At 37.8% G+C, this 23,459-nt stretch overlaps 1 protein-coding gene across 1 annotated transcript in view; it reads right to left on the bottom strand.

Moving 5' to 3' along the window:
* The window catches only part of LRP2 (LDL receptor related protein 2), a 199,627-nt gene that overhangs the window by 103,574 nt on the left and 72,594 nt on the right, over nucleotides 1-23,459 (bottom strand). Inside the window, exons 15-25 of the mRNA XM_035008361.1 lie at nucleotides 21,109-21,311; nucleotides 18,671-18,811; nucleotides 16,561-16,764; nucleotides 9,836-10,028; nucleotides 7,857-7,982; nucleotides 6,669-6,799; nucleotides 3,968-4,105; nucleotides 3,305-3,586; nucleotides 1,825-2,064; nucleotides 568-687; nucleotides 346-462 (exon numbers count right to left, since the gene is read on the bottom strand). Coding sequence (XP_034864252.1) covers nucleotides 346-462; nucleotides 568-687; nucleotides 1,825-2,064; nucleotides 3,305-3,586; nucleotides 3,968-4,105; nucleotides 6,669-6,799; nucleotides 7,857-7,982; nucleotides 9,836-10,028; nucleotides 16,561-16,764; nucleotides 18,671-18,811; nucleotides 21,109-21,311 — 1,895 coding nt within the window. The remainder of the gene's footprint in view (nucleotides 1-345; nucleotides 463-567; nucleotides 688-1,824; nucleotides 2,065-3,304; nucleotides 3,587-3,967; nucleotides 4,106-6,668; nucleotides 6,800-7,856; nucleotides 7,983-9,835; nucleotides 10,029-16,560; nucleotides 16,765-18,670; nucleotides 18,812-21,108; nucleotides 21,312-23,459) is intronic.

The raw sequence follows: 23,459 nt of genomic DNA, 5'->3' as shown, positions 1-23,459 counted from the left end.
ATTCTCTTGATAATAGTTTGTAATTCAGGATATCTTCCCTTCAAAGTTTATCCAAATTAGAGAAAACCTGCAGTAATATCAATGCTAGTAAAACTGAAACATGCAGGGGCGCCTGGGTGGCTCAGTCGGTTAAGCCTTCAACTCTTGATTTCAGCTCAGGTCAAGATCTCAGGGTCCTGAGACCTATCCCCTGTGCTGGGCTCCACCCTCAGCATGGAGTCTGCCTGAGATTCTCTCTCTCCCTCTCCCTCTGCCTCTGCCACTCCCCTTGCTCGCACTCTCCCCCACCTCAAAATGAATAAAATCTTTTAAGGAAAATGAAACATGGAGATATATGGTACTTACAACAGTCTATCTCATCAGAGTGATCACTGCAGTCAAAAACACCATCACAATGATATATGTTACTAATACACCGACCCTCACTGGCACATTTGAATTGAGAAGCAGTGCAATTAATTACTAAGAATGAAAAAAAAAAGCATTAGAAATTAGCTCAAGGAGAAAACCACTAAACGCGGAGATTATTTTTAAACATCATGAATAAAAATAAAGCAATCTACTTACCACAACCAGCTTCATCAGATCCATCAACACAGTCCTTGTCCCCATCACAGACAAAAGATAGGTCGATACATCGATGATCAGGACAACGAAACTGACTAGGTAGGCATGTCTCTGTAAGTTCTAATGTCATTCAAAAACAAAACCAAGTAACAGTTTATTTCTTGTTCAGTGTGTACCAGAGCCAAACTGCAAAACGCTAAGGAGATACACAAGTCATCTCATTTGTACGTGTGTTCAAAATTCCTTCAAATCGGCCACACTGACAAAGTCAGCCCAGCAAGAGCACGCAAAGCCAGGACAGTTTTTGGAAAGAGGAATAAAAAGATTGTATGTGAGAGTCAGAATCTGTGACTACACTTTGAAAAACAGACTATGCTTTCATAGTGAGCATCATGAACTTGGACTGGACTACACCTCAGGATTATTATTGAAGTCTGTGACTCTAAAGCTAAGCAATGGAACCCAACTAGGCATCATGGTTGGCATGAGTCACATGCCTAGCAGCAACAGTATACAGACAGATCACAACTGCATTTAATCCAAAGTCTAAGCAGAACAATTAATTCTAGAAACCAGGGTCCCACCCTGCTGAAGAGACATAGCCTTAGAGTCAGATGTGCTGGCCGCCCCATCCACAACATGAAGCTGTATTAAATATAGACTCACAGAATGTGAAAGCTAGAAGAGGTCTTAAAGTCCAAATGCTACGGAGGAAAAGTGACTTGCCTAGTCATGCAACCAGGACTAGGCCTTCATCCAGGGAACTCCACCCTAAACCATTATTACAGACTCAAAAACAAACAGCAACCTAAAGGAAATCAGAACTAGCAAGATGAAAAGCAGGCAGACAGTACTAATGGAAATTTAATTTTCCATGCCTCTGTATTTTATCCCCTCTTTGCTTCTATGAAACGAAAAGAAAAACCAGTAGCCAAATGTCCGGAACATTTATATGATTCAGAAAAAAACAAATTTGCCTTAAATATATGAAAAGTCAGCGGAGGAATTTTTTTCCCAGTTTGTGTCTGGATGTTAGACATCAGAGACAGTCCTCGTTTTGCATCCATAGGATTAACTCAGTGCTCAGGAGGAGTCTATGCTTCTTTTGTCTTTGCTCTTATAAGCCTATGGATATGGGAATTGACGGATGGAACCGATGTGACTACGATACGATGAAAACTGAGCCTCAGAGGAAAGTGTGAGAGGCCCACTGATTGTTCAAATCTATTCACTAGGCTGACCAACCACGAGACTTACGGCAGTTCTTTTCATCAGATCCATCTGCACAATCGTTATCCGTGTCGCAGAGCCAGCTCCTTGGGATACACAGATGATTACCACAGGTGAAGAAGGAAGCAGGGCAGGAAGTGGGTGCTTGGGAGGGACAGTTCTGCTCATCACTGCCATCCACACAGTCATACTGCTTGTCACACCTCCAGTGTGCAGGGATGCACTCTCCGTGGCCACAGGTGAACGCTGAAGGTGCACAGGAATTATCTACAACGAAAACAAACTGGTCACGAAGACATTTGTTTTTACAGCCTGTTAAATGAGTTCTTACCTTGTAAAGGCCCAGTTCTTATTTTCCAATGGGAGCAATGTATAAAATAAGAAGAGTATGTTGGCTAACTGAACTTAATAAAAAAAAAAAGAAGAAATGTGCAAGTCGTTCTCATCATCATCATCATCACTAGTGGACATTTCTTTAGCAATTATCATATACCAGGTAGTTTTCTAAATGCTTCATATATATTTTTTCTCTCTTAATCCTCACAAGAATGCTGTGAAGTATATAGAATTATCTGCATTTTACAGATGAGGAAACTGAGGCTTTGAGAGATTTAGGAATCTGCCCCATATTCAATCTCTAGTTGGTATGATCTGAGGCCCATCCCTTACTTCTAAGCTAGTTCCTCTAATCACAATTTCACACTTAGAGAAACCTTTAAAATGTGCCATTTGAAAAATGCAAATTGATAAAATATTTGGGTAAAAATGTGTACTTTTAGAAACAGAAAGATAATAGAGCAAAGAGAAAATTTTAGAAATTTCAGAAAAGTACAAGTGGGCACTTTTATTTTCAAATCTGACCCTCTTCTTTCTCTCCAAAAAGACAGGTTATTATTACTATTGATCTCACCTTGGTAGAGATTTCTTAGATTTCAATTGTTCTTTACCTATTTTTTTTTTTAATTTTAATGGAATGCTTTTGTTTTCTGCAATAGCATTCATTAGGTCCCAGACTTTACAGACTGGATTACCATTGAAAGAAAAATATAAATGTTAAGACCACCATTTCACCCCTATTTTACTCCAAAGTGGGGGAAAGGGAATACAGCACATGAATTTTCAAATGCAATTATTCCAAGTACCTATTCTGAAATACTATTCTCTCAGATACTAAAGGTTATATAACCTATTTATTTTGATATGACTTTTTGAGGTCTTTGCCAAGATGTCATGACTGTATTGGTGATCTGAATAGCCAATGTCAGAGAAAAAATACTGTTAGTGAATATAGTCCAGATCAATAGTAGAAATCATTGGTAACATTATCTATTAATGATATTTATTATCTAGCTTCCTAAAGCCTTGGGGTACATATTAAAAATCTGAAATTCTAAAAGATTTTTTCACAAAGAGATAACCCAACCTTTAAAAAAAAAAAAAAAAAAAAGGCCCACCCCTCTCTGTTCTACTCATCGCAAAAAGTATCTTCTGTGTGTAAGTTACTTACTGAATTGGCCACATAGGAGCTCATCACTGTTATCATGACAGTCATCTACTCCATCACAGTGGTAGTTACTGGGCACACATCTGCCATTGCTACAGGGAAAGGAAAAGGAGCCACACTGTTCCATGGGTGGTTCACGGGACGGGTCTTCCTGGCATGTCAAGTGATTAGAAGTCAAACTCATTCCATACGGGCAACCACACACGCGCTGGAAATTCGGCACTGGGAAGCAGAAGTGGCTGCAATCGCCATTTGGATGTGTGGGTCGATTACAGTAGTTAGAACCTGAAAAAGCAATGCCTTTTTCAATGCCTGAGGTGAGTTATGGTCATTTCCACTGGGTTAATCATAGGTTTAGTTTGTGAAGGAAAACAAATAGGAAAAGAACATTCAGACCCAACACTACAAAGTAGCTTCTTTCTGGAAATCAACATGCCAAATACAACATTCAGTTTAAGCACAGAAAAAGTCCTTAAAATGTGTTTTTCCCAACAATACTTTTAGGGTTAACAGAATTGAACAGATTGTAAGTCTTACATTATTTAACTATCTGGGTGACAGGAATGTATAACCATCAGGAGCTATACTAAATCATTAAGTATTAAAGAGAAAAGAAGCCACCATGTTAAATAAATACAAACATATGAAAGAATGTGGCAACCTCACCAATCTGAGTGTTGGCATCGTATGACTTCACATGCATTATATTAGTGATACCACTTCGGATAACCCTCATGTCTCCACCATCCGTTTTCCTGACTCGAACGATAGCACCCAGTCTCCAGTCAGTAAAAAATACATGGTCTAAGAAGAAACACCAGTGATTAGCATTTTCATCACAACTCACTTATAAATCATTTTGGAAAATGCAATAGGCTTGAAACACTTCTTGCAAATGTGAGAAGATTTTCCCATACATATCTGTAATATGTTTCTGTAATCATTTTCTGCAACTTGTTACTCTCTAGGAATGACTCTTCACAAGGCGAAAGCAATATATTTAATGATACCAGGGTTCCGGTTCAGGCAGGCGTGTATGGAGTATTGCGATGGCATTTAATAGCCATTAGGTTTAGACTTCCATAGGTAAAAATAAAATTTTGCATTATTTGACAGAGCATTAGATGTGCCTCATATGACTGAGTTCTTAGCCCAGCTAAAGCACTAAACTTCTGAGTGCTTACAAGGCAAATACTTAACTGTGTGAGGGTTCTTTTTTTTTTTTTTTTTTTTTTAGTAAGATTAAGGAAATAGACTAATCTCTAAGCTCCCTTTCAGATCAACCATTCTATATATCCCATGTCTTAACTGAAGACACTAATTTTTTTTTTTTTACACTCAACTTTACTAGGAAGCTGTTGAGAAGGAAAAGTACAGTTCTAGTGCAAAAAGGAACTTTTGCTGTAGCTCTGGAGATCAATAAAATTATCCACACATGTGTGTCTACCCCTACAGCTGTAGTCATAGTCCATGAAGTTCAAAATAGTAAGACAGAGGCATCATAAGATTCTGAACTTCAAAAATCTAGTCTTGTTCACTTTACACTAGCTACCGAAGCAGGGAAGTGAACGTATACGTTTTTAATAGAATCAGTGGATTTTTCTCTTTAACAATACTTTAACTAAAATTCCCAGCTAACCAAAAAATGCCTAAAATGCCACAAATTTTATCATTAGACCAGTTTTCCTTATCTGTGGCCTAATCAATGGCTAATCAGTCACTGACTTACTAAATCTTATCTAGACTGAGTCCCACCACTCATGAAGGTATCTTACTATACTTAAAGAATAGATAAGAAGTTCAATAAACCTTTCACTCCTATGTGGTGCACAGATAGTCACGCAGATCTAGCCTTTCATTAAAAAGAATGATGATTTCTATGGTGTGCAATCAAAGAATTTTCTGTAAGAAATTCACAATGAGGGCACTGTTGAGAGAAACATTATTATTATTATTATTTAGGGAACACTGTGTTGTTTTCAGAAGTATGCACTAAAATTTTTTTCATACTGATAAAACCAAAAGGTATTGAAACTGCATTTTTGTTCAAGCCCAAAGCATTTCATCAAGAGCAGAGAAAATTTAACATTCTTACAAGGTTCGGATGTAACAGCAAATGGCTGTCTGACATCATTAATGAAAAGAGAGTGAATAAATGGGAAGGCATAAAGAGGAAGGGATGAGCATTTATAATTGACTCATCTCATCAAAAATACTACTCTTTAAAGAGCATTTTTAAAATATTTCTAAATACCATGCCCTCCTGCACAGATAGACAACAGGATGGAACTTGCAATATATTTACTAGCTATTCATTCCACACTATATGTGTGGGAGAAAGTCTTTGATTTACAGTCAGTGTCTAGTCTTTTAAAGCACCTGGCTGATTGATGTTCAGAGTAAGAAGTTTCAACCAGGGACACAACTAGCATCTTGGGAGGGCCTTTGGTGGATCACAAAATGGCATTTCTCTAACTGGACTAATTATGGTTTGTCAAACAGAACCAGGGTAGATTTTAGTCTCTCCTCACCCTTTTGGCCTGGCACTTTTGTGCAGTGCACAAGCTATACAATCATTCACAGAAACCTTATTTTCAAGACTAGACAAACCACCTGTTTCACAAGTGCCAAACTACATTCTTATTCCCAGCAACTCAACCCACACCACCACACCTCCACTCAAGAGGGAAACTGATACATCAGTGTGAGATCCCTAATGCTGTAGTTTCCCAGAATTCCATGTCCCCAGCAATCCTTACTAGCAGCAGTAAATTGTTGGAAAGGTTGATGAAGAAATAAGTACATCTTGCTATTTTTCACAAGCCATACTCTAACATTTGTATAGAACAATGATGTCAGTTACCCAACGTATGTCTAAAAAGCTTCAGAGCCATTCAGTGACTATGCAGTTGATAAATATTTGTAATAATTTTTCCACAAGGATTCTGAGGACATTCTTACAGAAAACAACAAAACACTACGAGTTACTACAAACGCTCTTGCTGTTTTATTCTTGAAAATGATGAAAGCAGTAGTTTATTATTTCCTTGCGGGATATTTATGTAATAGAGCACCTGGGAAGTTAAATTTTATAATACATGCAATCTACAAAATGCTATACCTATATAAGTTGTCAATTATTATCTAAAAGCATCTAAAAGAAAAAAATACACTTCTAAAAGTGAAATGTTCCGTCAAAAAAAACAAATGTTTTGTCTATACAAAATAGCACCATTTTCATCTTTTGTACTCTAAAGTAACCAACCTTTCTATAAGTGTGAGATTGTCAAATGAGGATGAGTCTACTGTTAACAATTCGCAGAGTATAGAAACAACACACACACACTTCCACTGCTTCAAAGCATACCTTCAAAGACAGTAAGTCCAAATGGATGAGTCATCTGCTGTATATGGCCCAGGTTTCTTCTGTCTAAACCATCAAAGGTGCTGTGCTCGATTTTATCAAAAAAGGCATCTACCCAGTACAACCGTAAAGCACTAAAATGATAAAATACTTAGTTATCTGTTATGCAGAAACTAGTAATGCACCCTTTACACTGAGGGCATTCATAAATGGTATGTTCAGTTGAAACATTTATTAAACAAAGTTCTTTAAAAATTAAATTATACTCATTAAAAATGTAATAGTTTTATGCCTCCCCAAAGATACAGTACTTTGATAAGTGAGTTTTAATTATTTATCTTAGAAAACTTAAAATGGGGGCGCCTGAGTGGCTCAGTTGGTTAAGCATCTGCCTTTGGCTCAGGTCATGATCTCAGGGTCCTGGGATCGAGCCCCACATGGGTCTCCCTGCTCAGTGGGGAGTCTGCTTCTCCCTCTCACACTGCCCCTCCCCCCTGCTCATGCTCTCGCTCTAATAAATAAATAAAATCTTTAAAGAAAAAGAAAACTTAAAATGTTGTTCTCTTCAATTTAGGTATTTTATTTTTCTCCTGGTTAAGTCCACAAGTTAAGAAAGCCATGTTTAAAAGGCTAAATACATTTCTTTCATCTCTCCTATAAACTACTTTGGCATTTCATGTCTGTAAGCTTTTTTACCCTGTTACCTTTTCCTATATTCCTAGATACATCATTAATTTCCTGAGAATTCTTATACTTCAAAATTCTCCCAGAGTGTGTGTGTGTGTGTGTATGCAAATATGCATTTGTTGATTGACACCAAAGATTTACTATCCTCAAGGTGCCCTCTATGAAAATTACACATGACCTGAACTTCATCAAATCCCTATCCTACTTCTAATGGGATGTGGTTCTTGCCTCCTCTATACTTACCTTCCAAAGGTCCTATCCTTCTGCCTCCTCTATCGATTTCCTCAGAATATTCATGAATGTATTAGTTTTCATCCCAGCAGAAGTTGGCAACTATGTTTGTGTTCTTTGTGTCCTTGTATCATTCTATAGCCTTCTCCCAGCACCAGTCGATGTAAAAATATCTGAGTGCAAGTAGTACCTGTTTCCTTACTCCATCACATTGTTTCATAATTATTTCACAGTAAGTGGGGAATTCAGTAATTTGGGATGATTCCTACTTACCCCCAATCAATGGCCAACCCATTGGGCCATCCAAGAGTAGTGTTTACTATCGGCAAAAGATTAGATCCATCACACCATGCTCTCATAATTTTAGCAGGACGGAACCAATCAGTAAAGAATATGTACCTAAAAAAAAAGAGGTAATAAATCAAACATGTTAACACTGGAACAGTATACATGACTTGGAGAGATTTAGCGCAAACTCAGATTTTCCAGAGACTTGCTACAACTAATTTCATTTTCTGTATATGCTATCGGGCTTATACAGAGAAAGTAAAATCTCCTTAATAAGCAGATTCAGATTGAGTATACAACTGATCTAACTCTTATATTTTTGATCTCTTAATTAAAAGTTTGGTTTTATATATAACCAAAGTCACAAATACAAATGGCATTAAAATGGGCATCCAGAGGAGAGAACCACTGCGCTAGACCTAGGACCTAAAACTGTTGTCACCAAGTAGATTCTTTAAAAAGACATAATTCGGGTTAGTTTTATGATTCTATTTTTTAAGGAATCCCTATAGCCAACATGGAGCTCGAACCTACAACCCCAACACTAAGTCACACGCTCCACCAACTGAGCCAGCCAGGCACCCCTGGGTTACATTTTAAATACTCCAAAGTTGTTCAAATGAAATGATATACTATGAGCAAGAAAACTGATTTTAATCTCTCTTTCCTCTCTGGATTAAACATCTAGGACACACTAGATAGCTCTTTAGTCATCTTCCACAAGGAATTGATCAATTTGCAGGAAAGCATTTCATCTCTGATGAAGAATGCACCCAAATCAGCATAACTCTTGTACAATCTCTACCCAAGGCATGTTTTTTTATTCTGAGGAGTGACAAAAAGAAAAATCTAGGGGAAAAAAAAAATTCTCTTTCATGTGAGCCTTAGAAACTAAAATTAGTCTTTTCCAAAACTAACTTTCTGAAATGTTACTTAATATTCTTTTAAATGAAGGAGTCAGTAGGAAAGGAATTTAACAGCTTTTTCAAAACCAAATGCCAAAGACTTAGTTTAACATAAATTCATTAGAAAATCAACTCTCTACAGGGCAATAAAATTTCTTGTTAATAGTATCACCAGTCCAGTATCACCAGTTTTTAAATGTTTCTTACAATTATTTCACAGCAGAAAATTTAAATACAAAATAAGCATTCTAGAGGCTTCATACAGAGTTCTTTGACACAAAGGCTTTTGTAGTCAAGTAGGCCTGGAATTTGAATCCTAACTGTTGCTTAACAGGTAGTCTATCTACCTGGCTCACAAACCAGTTTTTGAATTAGACAAGATTATGTAAAGTGCTTACTATGTGCCCTCCATGAATTAGGCTTCAGTGAAGTCCCACTCATTTTCTTTCTTTTTTTTTTTATTCCACTCAAGTACAACTACCCAGCTCAGACTTGTTCCAAACAAACATATTAGCTATTAACCATATTTAAATTAGAAAGGTAAGAACTTAAGAAGAATAGTATAAACTGTTCTTTCTTGTCTGACACTACCAATCATGGAATGGTTAAACATGAAACTTATTCTGTAGTCTGAAAGACTTTTTATTCTGAAAACTACTGAATGATTAAGCAAGTTTTGCTAAGCTTCATATCAATACATTAAAGCAGGGAAAGAATTTGAGCCTTTCCTGATAATTCCACTGCACATTCAATCCTTCTCTACTGAATCTGTATCACATTGTTGGTCCTCTTCAATTGTGGAAAAAAAACCCCACACTTCAGTGAAAAAAACCCACACTTCAGTGAAGACTGGGAAAGCCGAAACTAAGGAGAAAGTGTTTTCAAGGAGATAAAGTGATTACTTAAGCTTATGCTAAAGGGATAAAGTTTAAGGTGATTTCAATTTATATAGTTCAATCTTATATTTGCTGAACTTGCCAAGTAACTGTGGCATCACTTTTCCATAACTTTAAAAGACATACAGTTGCAAGCTCTTCAGGAAACCATGAACACACTTACCCAGCAATAGGATGAACTACAATTGATCGTGGGTTGTTTAAATTCTGGATTATTGCACGTCTCAATTTATCAGCTAGCCTCATGACACTGATACTCCTGTAAGAAGCGTCTGTCCAATAGAGATTCTTTGAAATCCAGTCAAAAGTCAAACTTTCAACACTTTCCACCCTGTTGGCAGTGAGAATTTCTCTTCCTGTAAGTTGAAATATGGACATGGTTTAAACTACGCATACTTCATGACATACATTTTCCTACTACTGCATATTTAAATTGTGTCAGAGTTACAGCGTATTTCAGTAACCCATATGGAATTCTTTAAAAAAAAAAAAACTAAACTGCCAAGCAACAACATGAGATAAACCTAGAATCTATCCATTCCCAAAAGTTCAGATCTCAAAGAACAGATATGATTCTGATAAACAGAACCAGAAGTGGTATGCCCTACATTTACTCCCTTGTTCAACCTTCCCAGAAAAAAAAAAAAAAAAGAAATTCTCATTGCAGAACATCTGAAGAGAAGATACCTGAGTTCACATATTCACAAACACCACCCACAGACAGCTTTGATAAGCTGACACCACCAGGTACGACTGGCGGGGGGATCTCTGAGGTGTGATGACCCAACCTTCTCATCAACAGCCTTTCAAAAACCTCAACGTTGCCACATTTTAAAAAGACCAGTGAAGATACCGAAAGAAAATCAGAGCTGGGTACAGGAGAAAAAAGACCTCGTTCCTCTTTGTGAAATTTTTATGTCTTTTCCTCTCTATTTCCTAGTTTTTGCTAAAGAAAATCTGAGTCACAGTAAAAGATAACACTTTTTTGAAGTAGGAAAACCAATCTTAGTGCTTTTTCCATTCATCTACTTAGTGAATTATAAAAAGAAAGTCCTTTCTGTGCTAGACACCATACTAGAAACTTAGGAAACATAATATTGCTAATAGTATTAATAATAATAGCTTATATTGAATACTAATTATAAGCCAGGAACTGGTCCAAGAATTTTACATGGATTCATTAACCCTTACAATAGTTCAATCAATGTATTATTGGGGGGCACCTGGGTGGCTCAGTCGGTTAAGCATCTGCCTTCAGCTCAGGTCATGATCCCAGGGTTCTGGGATCAAGTCCCGCATCGGACTCCTTGCTCGGTGGGGAGCTTGCTTCTAACTCTGCCTGCAGTTCCCTCTGCTTATGCGCTCTCGCTCTCTCTCAATAAATAAAATCTTTAAAAAAAAAAAAGGTATTATCAGTATCCCTATTTTGCAGATGAGGAAACTGAGTCCTAGAAAAGTGAAGGATCTTGCAAGAAGTGTGGACACTGCCTTCAAGGGATTTATAATGAAGTGAGAGACAGAAGAGGAGGCAATTAGGCCAAGGGGCAAAATCAAAGAGTAATGGGTCTTATGAGAGAGGTATGCACAGAATGATATGAAACACAGAGTCCAAATGAATCATATGGTAAGGTGAAGGTGAGGAAGTTTCCCAAAGGAAGCGCTGAATTGGGTGCTACAGGAAAGCAAAGGCTTGGAAGTGAGAGGGAGACAGAGAACTCCACGTTTCAGAGGTTAATGAGTTCACGAGAGGCTAAAAGAAAGGGAGAAGTTTAGGTAACCACCAGATCCTGGGAGGAATGGGGGCATAAGAGGGGAAGGGAGAGTGGTCATGCTCTATGCTAAGGCAGGAGGTCTGTGAAAAATGGGGTACAGATGCCCACTTAGACTTACTGGTTTTGAGGTGGTGGTGGGATATATGGTGAGATATCCAAAAGGCAGCTGGCATTATGGGACTGAACCTTAGAGAGCTTAGAAGGAGATTTATATCATCAACTGAAGAGCCTTCCCTGATCTTTCCCTCATTCCCCAGATTAGGAGGAAAATCATTCAGTAAATGCCCTATCATAAGTCTCCCCACAGTGATTTGTAAATCACTATCTAAATAGTTAATCAAAGACACGGAAGGCACAAAGTTATGCAGAAGATGAAGAAGAAGAGAACCAGTGTTGAACATTAGGGAACACAGTTGTTTAGGAAACAAGCAAAAAAGGAAAGACCTGTTAAAGAACACCAGAAAGAATGGCCAAGAAAGAGAAGGAAATGAGACTGGAGGTGACCGCGATGAGAAGGGTTTCAAGTGACATAGTTGGCGAACTGGGATGGAATGAGAAATGAGTGAGAAGTATAAACGTAGAAGTGAGAATAGGAACATGTAGTCCAACCATGAAATGAAGGAGAGAGCAAGCTGTAACTAGAGAGACACATGGACTGGCAGGTGGGTTGAATTTTTAGAATGAGAGATTTGAGCATATCTTGAGTTCCCTGAGCGCTTCATTCAGCTGATCTTGACTTTAATCCGATTTCTGACAACTCATTTTCTACACATGTGCTCACCGACACTTCTTCCTCTCCCTGGAAAACAGCAACGTAATACCTCCCTCATCAAAGCATAGAAAGTTTAACCACTGACTACAGAATATTTTAAAAGGTAACTTGCTCAATATGTAGACTTGACATTGACAAAAAGCATGATGAGCATTCCAGTTTAACAAAGCAGAAGGGAGCTGACCTGTGAGACGCCGGTAGGAGACTGAGCCTACGTGGGGCTCGGAGGCCCAAGACTGCCTTTTGGTGAGAACTAAGACTGACTGGAGTTCTCCAAGCTCTGGGGACCTAACTCTGGTCCCCAGAAAAGATGCATTCTGGTTCAAAGTAGAAGACTGACCACACATATTTTCTCCTCTTCCTTCCAAACTCTTAAAATGACAGTCCAGGGACAGCAGAAAAGAGATTTCCATGGTTTAGAAAACAAAGTGATTGGAGGGGTAGAGGGGGGAGAGAGCTGCAAACTCAGTGCCAGCAGAAGACCCCCCCCCGGAACACACACACATACACACACACACAGAAGCCTCAGTATATTGGCTCTCAGAGGTACCAGGAGAAACACAAGGGTGAGGAACTAAGGGGCTTAGCTAAAAGTTGGTATCCAGAGCAATTAGACCACCAGGTCCCTCTCAGATCCTGAGCATCTATGCCACTCCCCTCCATCTACCTCTCTAATAGATCAGAGATCGTCTTCTCTGAAGGAACTGATGCAGAGATGCTGTGGGCTCAAGGATACCACAATGCACATGGGAATACTGGGATGGAACAGAACTGAATACAGGGGGATTGTGTGACTCATTAACTGACGGGTCCTTGGCCCACTGTCCTCTTTTACTTCTCCTAGAACACAGACAGCAAGCTACCCTGACCATGTCTTACTCCCCACCCCAAGGAGAATGGAGACCTCTACTAATAACAAATGACTAACTCTAGAAACGATTTACTAGTATCAATGTTTGGGAGCTCCCCAACAGAAAAGCTGCTTAAGTTCACCAGATGATGAGGCTCATACATACAGAAAGAACTTTGGGTAGCTTTTTTAAAGACTTGCCCTTAAAATTAAACAAGAATCACAGAAATTTGAAAAAAGCTTCCATCATGAAAAAAAGGACTGAAATAAAAAAAAAAAAAAGGAACCCAAAGAAAAAGGAAACAGAGGAAGATGAATTTTTTTAATTCCAGTATAGTTGACAGACACTGTTGTATTTCACACGTACAATATAGTGATTCAATAATTTTGTGTATTACTTAGTGCTCATCTAGGTAAGTGTACTCTTAATCCCCTTCACTTATTTTATGCATCCCTCCACCCATCTCTGGTAACCATCAATTTATTCTCTATAGTTAAGAGTCTATTTTTTACTTAGTCTGTTTTTCTCCTTTGTTCATCTGTTTCTTAAATTCCACATATGAGTGAATCACATGGTATTTGTCTTTCTCTGACCGGCTTATTTCACCTAACAGTATACTCTCTAGCTCTATCCATGTTGTTGCAAATTGCACAACGTCATTCTTTTTATAGCTGAGTATTATTCCATTGTGTGTGTGTGTGTGTATATATATAAATATATGTAACATATATATATATCACATCTTCTTTATCCATTCATCTATTGATGGACACTTGGGCGGTTTCCATAATTTGGCTATTGTAAATAAGGCTGCAACAAATAGGGGTGCATGTATCTTTTCAAATTATTTTTCATTTTTTCATTTTCTTTAGGCAAATATTAGTAGTGGAATTACTGGATCATATGGTATTTCTCTTTTTAATTTTTTGAGGAAACTTCATACTATTTTCCACGGCAGCTGCACCAATTTACATTCCTACCAATAATGCATCAGAGTTCCCTTTTCTCCACATCTTCACCAACATTTGTTATTTCTTGTTTTTTTTGATATTAGCCATTCTGACTGGTATCAGGTGATATCTCATTATAGTTTTGATTTGCGTTTACCTAATGATTATTGATGTTGTACATCTTTTCATGTATCTATAGGTCATTTTGATGTCCCATTTGAGAAAATGTCTATTTGGTTCTTCTGTCCACTTTTTAATTAGATTTTTGTTGTTTTTTGTTTTTATTGAGCTAGACTGAGTTCTTTATGTATTTTGGATATTGACCCCCTTATCTAATATATAGTTTGCAATTATCTTATCCCATTCCGTAGGTTGTCTTCTCATTTTGTTTTTTTGCTGTGCAGAGAAGCGTTTGATGCAGTCTCATTTGTTGATTGTTATTGTTGTTGTTGTTTGTCCTTGACATCATGTGCAAAAAATTATTGCCAAGACCAGTATTGATGAACTTCTTCCCTACATTTTCTTCTGGGAGTTTTATGGTATCAGGTATCAGTTTTTTAAGCCTTTGATCTATTTTGGTTAATTTTTTTGTGACTTATGTGAAATAGGGGTCCAATTTCATTGTATTACATGTATTTCTCCAGTTTTCCCAGCACCATTTGTTGAACAGACTGTCCTTTTCCCATTGGTTATTTTTGAATCTCCTCTCAAATATTAGTGACTATATATGCTGGGGTCTAGTTCTGGGCTATTTTCCACTACTTCTGGCCATTCTTCTACAATGTATCTATTTTTGTGCCCATATCATACCGTTTTTATTACTATGGCTTTGTAGTATAGTTTTGTTTTGTTTTTTTTATTTGTAGTATAGTTTTAAATCTGGAAGTATGATACCTCCCGCCTTGTTCTGTTTCCTCAGGATTGGTCTGGCTATTAAGGGTCTTTCATGGTTCCATTCAAATTTGAGGATTGTTTCTTCTATTTCCGTGAGGAATGCCTTTGGTAATTTGATGGGGATTGCACTAATTTGTAAATGACTTTGGGTAGTATGACCATTTTAACAATATTAATTCTTCCAGTCCATGAACATGGGATATTTTTCCATTTGTTTGTGTCGTCTTCAATTTCTTTCATCTAAGTTTTATGGTTTTCATTGTACAGATCTTCCACTGTTGGTTAAATTTATTTCTAAATATTTTATTGTTTTTGATGCTATTGTGAATGGAATGGTTTTCTTTATGTCTTTTTTGGATGATTCATCATTTAGTGTAAAAGAAATGCAACTGATTTCTGTAGTTGTGTCCTGCCACTTTATGGAAATTATTAATTCCAAAAGCTCTTGACTGATCCTTTGGGATTTTCTATATATATATGGGATCATATCATCAGCAAATAACTACTTTTTTATTTCTTCCTTTCTGATTTGGATGCTTTTTACTTCTTTGTCTTGCTTAATTGCTCTAGCTAGGACTTCCAGTACTATATTGAATAGGAGTGGTGATAGAGGGCATCCTTGCCTTGTTCTTGATCTTAGGGAAAATGCCTTCAATTGCTCTCCATTAAGTATAATGTTAGCTGTGTGTATGTTGTACATGGCCTTTATTATACTGAGGTATGTTTCTTTTATACCCACTCTGTTAAGAGTTTTTTTATCATGAAAATATGTTTTATTTTGTCAAATGTTTTTTCTGCATCGATTGAGATGATTATGTGATTTTATCTTTCATTTTACTGATGTGATATGTTACATTTATTGATTTGCATATATTGAACCATCCTTACATCCAGGGATGAATCCCACTTGGTCAAAGTCTATAATCCTTTTAATGTGTTCTTGAATTCTGTTTGCAATATCTTGTTGAGAATTCTTGCATCGATATTTATCGGAGGTATTGGTCTATGGTTTTCTTTTCTTATGGTATCCTAATCTGGTTTTGATATCAAAGTAATGCTGGCTTCATAGAATGACTTTGGAAGTATTCCCCCCGTCTGAAAAGAATCAGTATTAATTCCTCTTTCAATGTAAAATTCTCCAGTAGGTTATAAAATCAAAATACTGAGTTGTGCCATCATTCAGTAAAGTATCCAGTATAAAGTGTGACCATAATTTATCTTTCTGTGATGATTATGAAGATATTAACAGAATCCCAATCAACTGAAAACATAGTAAATCCATATTTCCATATAATTCATGGGTTTTTTTTTTAATTATTATTATTTCAAGCCCCACATCCCTCAAGAGGTGTCATCTGGCTGTTTGAACATGAGGAACACCCTCTAGTCAATTAACCGATTACTGACTTTCATACACTTGACTCTCCTTTTATGTAATGTCAGCTTCTTCAATGTTAATATTTCTCATTGTTAAAAATACACTCTTAAAGGAAGTGTTTGTTTTAACTAAAGTCATGAGAAAAGCAATGGATTTCTTTACCTGAACTGTAAGTATTTAGCAAGCAAAGTAAGTTCTAGCGAGCAAATTATTAGTATTATTACTAAAAAATGGACAAACCGTGCAAAAAACTTCCTTAATGTATTCTCACCTGTGCCGTTGATATTTTGTTTATAAATCATGTCTTTTGAGGTATCTGAAAAGAAGATAGTGTTCTCCTGGGCATCAAAATCAATCCCAACAAAGAAAGAAGGATTTCCTGTCACTGGAACTATGACATCTTCCTGGGCAGACAGGTTGAATGGGATGCCACGAACAGCCACTTCAGATGAGAACATCAGGAACTGCTTAACAGCTGTAGGAAGAAGAACACAATACAACTGGCCACAGCCTGGTTCTTGTCCTCCCTTAATTCCAGAGAAATTATTTAAACATCCATAAAGCACATTTTACAATTCTGAAATAAACATAAAAAACAAATCTGTGGAAAACATTGTTGGAAATAATGGGAAGAGAGGGAAAAAAGCAACTATGAAGGTGATACAACTATTACAATCTTACTTCTTTCTTGGGAAATTTATCCTTCAGATTTATTTGTATAAAACACTGTCCCCTATGATGAATTCTAAAGCAGTATTAACTGAACTGCATAGTAATTCCATCAAAATTCTTGATTGGGATTAACTTTTGTATAGAGATCTATACCAAGAATCCTACTGCAGTTTTTAAGGTATTAAGACTAGTTAAAAAAAAGAACTAGGGTGCCTGGGTGGCTCAGTTGGTTAAGCGACTGCCTTCGGCTGAGGTCATGATCCTGGAGTCCCGGGATCGAGTCCCGCATCGGGCTCCCTGCTCGGCGGGGAGTCTGCTTCTCCCTCTGCCCTCTTCCCTCTCGTGCTCTCTGTCTCTCATTCTCTCTCTCAAATAAATAAATAAAATCTTTAAAAAAAAAAAAAGAAAAGAAAAGAAAAAAACTAAAAGGGGAGGCTGAGTGGCTCAGTCAGTTAAGCAGCTGCCTTCAGCTCAGGTCATGATCCCAGGGTCCTGGGATCGAGCCCCACATCGGGCTCCCTGCTCAGCGGGGAACCTGCTTCTCCCTCTCCCCCTGCCTGCCGTTCTGCCTACTTGTGCTCTCTCTCTCTCTCTGTGTCAAATAAATAAATAAATAAATAAAATCTTTAAAAAAAATTAACAGCAACCAGGTAAGTTATTTAGAAATAAATAAAGGAGGGGAAAATAGAGGAAATAGGGGAAAAGGAGCGATTTTAAAATCAAAGGAGACAGAACAGTATGTCAGGAAATCAAAAAGAGAAATGAAGAAGGTACATCCAAGACAAAGATAAAAATTGCAGGAGTTTAAGAGCAAAATTATTACACAGTGTAGTGTCAATATAATAAAAGTCAGACACACATGGCTTTTTGAATGAGGGTGCTTTTTATCTGAATCTAGGATCACCTACAAAGTGAACAAATTTGTCTCAGTTAGAATTACAAAATTTACATACCAAGCCCAACGCAGTACCATCTGGGGAGACAGAATTTGTCAAAGGCATTAAAAAGGAGAGTTTTCAAGGGAAGAGAAGAAAACCAAATATTGCAGGATGTGCATTTCATCACCAGCAGAGGTACGGCAACAGCCTACTTCTAAGTAGGTGTGTAGAAAACCAAAGAGGAAGAAAAGAAGTGTTTGAGGGAGCTGAATCCCAGAGCACAGAGGCAGTTATAAAGAGAAACTCTGAACTGAGAAGTGAAGACCCAGATGAGGAAATGAGCCGCCCCAACACTTAGTCTGCTTTGGGGACACAGCAATAAAGCCAAGTGGGATTGAGGCGCAACCACCCCCCTCGAGGGGCAGAAGCAGTGGTCTAGGAGAGGGCAATGAAGGGGACAGGAGGTACTCCCGCATAAAGTGAAGGCTCACATCTAAAGTGGGAAAGGTATACATAGCAGAGAAAACTCAGAATTGTATGGCATTTCAAAAGCATAATTTTAAAAGGAGATGACGATCTCAGGGAGGAGAAAAGGGGAAAGGGAGCCCAAGGAAACCCTAGATGTGCAATTAAAGGCAAGGCCCGAAGGACAGAAATTTACATCTTCGAACCCTGTGTGTAAGGGGAGCAGTGCCTACTGAGGAAGGTGCTCTGTCAGCTACCAAATGCTTATTCACCAGGGAGTATGACAGGAAGCTGACCCAGTCCAAAGGCAGCAGCATGTACCGCTCTGCTGCCAACCAGAAAGACAGCCCAGAAGTGATTTCTTACCAACGCAGTGGCGGTTATCCACATCCAGGCTGAAGCCGAGGGTGCACCTGCAGCGGTACCCCAGACCATCATTATCTGTTCTGTGGCTGAGGACACAGACATGTCCACAGCCCCCATTGTTATCTCTGCATGGATTGCTAACTAGAGGAAAAAATACACAGGGTTAAATCTCAGTTAGAGATGGATGATTACCCGAGACATGTGAAACCACTTTGAGCCAGGTACGTGCAACAAAATAATGGGCTCGGAACACAAACACCACTGCTGTTTGCTGCTGTATACGCCCCCATGTAGGCTCTCCCACCTACCCTCAAACTGGTAGTGGCAACATACAGGATTCCCACAGCTGCATAACTCTGGGAGTTCTCCCCAAGGTAATTACATCTGCTAGCCTCAGTGATTAAAAAGTAACTGCCTCGGGGCACCTGGGTGGCTCAGTTGGTTAGGCGACTGCATTCGGCTCAGGTCATGATCCTGGAGTCCCTGGATCGAGTCCCGCATCGGGCTCCTTGCTCAGCGAGGAGCCTGCTTCTCCCTCTGACCCTCCCCCCTCTCATGTACTCTCTCTCTCTCTCTCATTCTCGCTCTCTCAAATAAATAAATAAATAAATAAATAAATAAATAAATAAATAAATCTTTAAAAAAAAAAAGAAAGAAAGAAAGAAAGAAAGAAAAGAAAAGAAAAGTAACTGCCTCCCGGGTAACTGGGTGGCTCAGTTGGTTAAGCGACTGCCTTCGGCTCAGGTCATGATCCTGGAGTCCCGGGATCGAGTCCCATATCGGGCTCCCTGCTCGGCGGGAAGTCTGCTTCTCCCTCTGACCCTCCCCCCTCTCATGTGCTCTCTCTCATTCTCTCTCTCTCAAATAAATAAATAAAATCTTTAAAAAAAAAAAAAAAGTAACTGCCTCCCCCCACAAAAAAGCTTGAGTGTTATTTTGACCATTCGTAAGATATAATGCATTAACTGTAACTCACTGGATGCATGTATTTTAAGCAAGCCAACTTAAAATCAATGACTCTAAGAGCTAAGTATTATTATCCCAATTTTATAAAAGAGGAAGCCGAAGCTCCAGAAGGTAACACAACTTGCCCAAGATTATTCAGCAACTAAACTAGAAGTCAAATCCAGATCTGATTCCAAAACCCTACAAGCCTGCAATACAAACCAGTTTATACTTCTAAAACCCATTCTCAAAGCTGTGACTCAAAAAGCTAATTGTATACAAGCCTGTCATAGCCAAAAAGGTCACATCTGCTTTGAAAATTGTCTTCTTAGCCTTTGACTTAGTCTTTAAAATTGTCTCTTTACAAAAAATAATAATAAAATAAAATAAACTGTCTCTTTACCTTCTCAGGTGGATTGGTTTGGGGAAACAACAAACAAATTAATTTGGATGATAGAATTGGGTAAATTTTTGGTCAAAGGCAAATAGGAATTTAGTAGCTCATGAACTGACCATTCCAAATAGAGACTTCCAAAATGTTTTCAGATATAATACGTATTTTCAGCTAAAGTTTATGTTATCCCAGGATGACTACATTGAGATGAATATCCTTCAATGTATCAGTTCTAGCGGTTGGTTTTTTGTTTAAAAAAAAAAAAATCAACCTAATTACTTTATGGTCTTTCTCCATCCTAAAATCAGACCCACCACTCGATGTGCAAGTTTTAAAGTAAAATCTGCCTTTCCCTAAATTACTGTTCACTGATACTAAACTTTCTATCCACACAGTTTATCGTATTTCTTTTTTTTCTGATGCACAAGCAAATACAGAAAAGAGCCATATACAATCACAATAGTTCTGTCAACTTAAAACCTTGAAACACAAACAAGACTTACTATAAAATAACAGAAGACTAAATGGTTTCTGAATCAAAATATTTCTTTTCTTTGATAAGTGACCAGCCTATGAGACACCAAACACCAGTGGCCTATGACAGACCCAACACAAACCAAGTAACAGGTGTCACACATACTCAATGGAGAAGAAAAAAAAATCGGCTCTGACACTACCTCAAATGAACACTTAGGCATGTTAGTTTCTTCTGCTAGGCCTCAGTTTCCTCAACTTTAATATTAATGGATTGAACACAAGATTTCTCCCAGTAAAATGAGGATATGTATTTTGGTTTGGTTTGGTTCATTTGCTGTCTATCCCCAGCAGTTACTGCAGGTGCCAATAAAAATCTGTAAAATACATCTCTAAGTTTCCTGTTGATTTGGCATTTTAACTCTGAAATACATCAGTTTTTTCAGAAGCCCCCATGATATACAGAGCCAATTTCAGAGAGTTTTAACTCTCTAGATAACCCATCATATATTTGAAAATGTCACCCAAATCTCATGAGATCACTCATCATTCATTTCCAGACCACTGAGAAAACCTTTCTACCAAGACCAGTATTAAGCAGGGTTTCCATTGTTCTGGGGCATACCGTAGGGCTGCCTGAGGGAATGGTAAACAGTCACTCCAAAGGGCTTCAGAGAAGTCTGGTGGTACTGTTGTGGACTGCTCTCTGTGAACTTGTTTGCCTTCATTACAGCCATCTTTGTCCAATCAGTAAAGAATACGTGATCTTCAAACAAGCTTATTCCAAAGGGATGAGGAATGAGTGAGCCTCCTTGGACTACTGTCTTCCTGTTACAAAAGATGTGTATCACAATTTTTTTGTTTACCTTCATTTCGATTAAAGGTGGAATTAGTTCAAGTAAATGCCTAAAAAGCTAAGTAATTTCTTGTTACAAACATAGGATATATAGAAAAATACATTTTAAGATGTGGGTATACTTTGACCTACATTTGATAGAATTCCGGATTTTCATGTGGTCTCTTGGGAAAGACCCTCGAAAATAAAATTCCAGTCCTAGTCCTAGTTTGTTCTAGATGTTTTGAAAAATTACTCGTTTTTTACATGCTTCTGATTCTATTAAGGTTGTGCCACAAAAAGGGGGGGGGCCCTACGATGTGAAATATCATTTTGTAATCCACAGGTGAAAGAGTGTAAAAGGGAATGTAAATGTGGTAGCAGATACCTTCAATGGACTTCACACTGTACCATTAACCATTTCTTAGCATCAGGGAGCAGCATAGTGAGCAGAACAGTTCAACCCAGAGCAAACATGCAGACCTATTCCTGATGTCACTTTGGGAAATCAAAAAGTAGTGCTACCACTTCCCCGCCTCTGCTTGATAAACTGTCTGCTCATCATACTTGCAGAGGCGGCACAGGGTGGCCAGAGCTGCTTCAGTAGAAGAAAAAGAAGTTAAAGGTGCCAAGCAAGGGAAAGAAAATCAACAGTGTCTGTCATAACTACTTCTGCATAGAAGATAATTCACTTAGGTCACATAAAGACAGTGAGGTAGAGGATGGTTCGTGAGGGAAAACTCATTTTTTTTTCCTCCTTGCAAAATAGAAAGACCTTAAAGAAAAATCTTTTAACACTGCTGAAAACTAAAAAGCACAACAGGACTCTAAGAAAAGAACTGAAGATACTAAGGCTTGGAAACACACCAAAAACATGGGTTGCGGGGTGGGGGGGTTGAAACCAAAGGTGGCAAGTTAGCGTGCACTTTAAAACACTCAATAATGACATGGTACATTAAGATTAGAGAATGGTTTTTCCTTTGCAGTTAGCAAATTCCAGAACCCCGAATGCCACCTGCTGGCAAAGCAACGGGCAGTGACTTTATGATTTCAGCTGTACTCATGAGCTTTAATAGCTCTTTGATGTTTCTTCACAGCCAGCAAAGCCCTCAAATATTTCTGAAACTCCATTGATTGTTATGTTTTTATATTTTACTTTAACCTTAGCATAAAAATATCTGGACTATCTAATAATGTCAAAACACCTGTGAAAGAGAAAAAAAAATAGGCAATTTCTCAATTGTTTTTATATGACTTATTGGGTTGGTTGATATTTTTTCATTAAATTGATTCACATTCTCATTATGGGAACCAGTTTTAATGATGAGAAGTCATAGTATCAATACCCAATCACTTTATTTAACCAAGTAGAGTTTGTTCTAAGAATATGAAATCCAGTGGCAGACTGTGATACCATCCTTACAAAATAGAGATAAAGAGAAAACAAAACTATAATATTCCTTCCATTGAGGAAACAATACAATAAAATCAAGTAATTTGAAAAAATTAAATTGGCCAGCTTATTTTCTGAATCCACAAAGAGTACTTTTGACAAATTTAAAAACCGTGTTTTAACCAGTTTTTGAAAATACCAAAAGCAGAGAAACTAGTTAACAATTTAATTTATAGTTAACTCTCATCAGACTAAGAAGATGAAATAAAAAGTATGCCGTATTATGTTCAAATATTCTAAGTATCTTTCAAGTATATCAGGTAAAAATACAAGCCAGAATTTCTCTTTGAAATTTGAAATACATAAGGGCAGAGTAAAGTCCAATTAATTCCCACCAGCTAATGTTAAATAAATAATAAAACTTATTTATTCACTGGGAGAAAATTAGTAAGCTAAAAGATAAAGTGATCTTCGGAGACAAATCATAAGGGACCCAGAGAAATAAATGGACTCAGGAGTGAATGAAAATAATGTGCTTCATCTGGGAGTTGGGGAGAAGTTGGAGAGGAGAAATCGAAGAATAACTGCTCTAAGTAACATTTAATGAATGCTATCATGGAACACGAGGAAAGTTAACAACAAACCACCACCCCCCCGCAAAAATGTCACTTCACACAAATGTCAACACAAAAGTCATTCAAGATGTAATTCTGGTCCCTCTGTATCCCTCTCCATAAATTTTATGTAC

Source organism: Mirounga leonina, unplaced genomic scaffold, assembly GCF_011800145.1.
Source record: "Mirounga leonina isolate KUSES-001 unplaced genomic scaffold, KU_Mleo_1.0 Mir_151, whole genome shotgun sequence".
NCBI lineage: Eukaryota > Metazoa > Chordata > Mammalia > Carnivora > Phocidae > Mirounga > Mirounga leonina.
The sequence above is the reverse complement of the archived record's forward strand: the minus strand, read 5'-3'. Positions and strand labels throughout refer to the sequence as shown.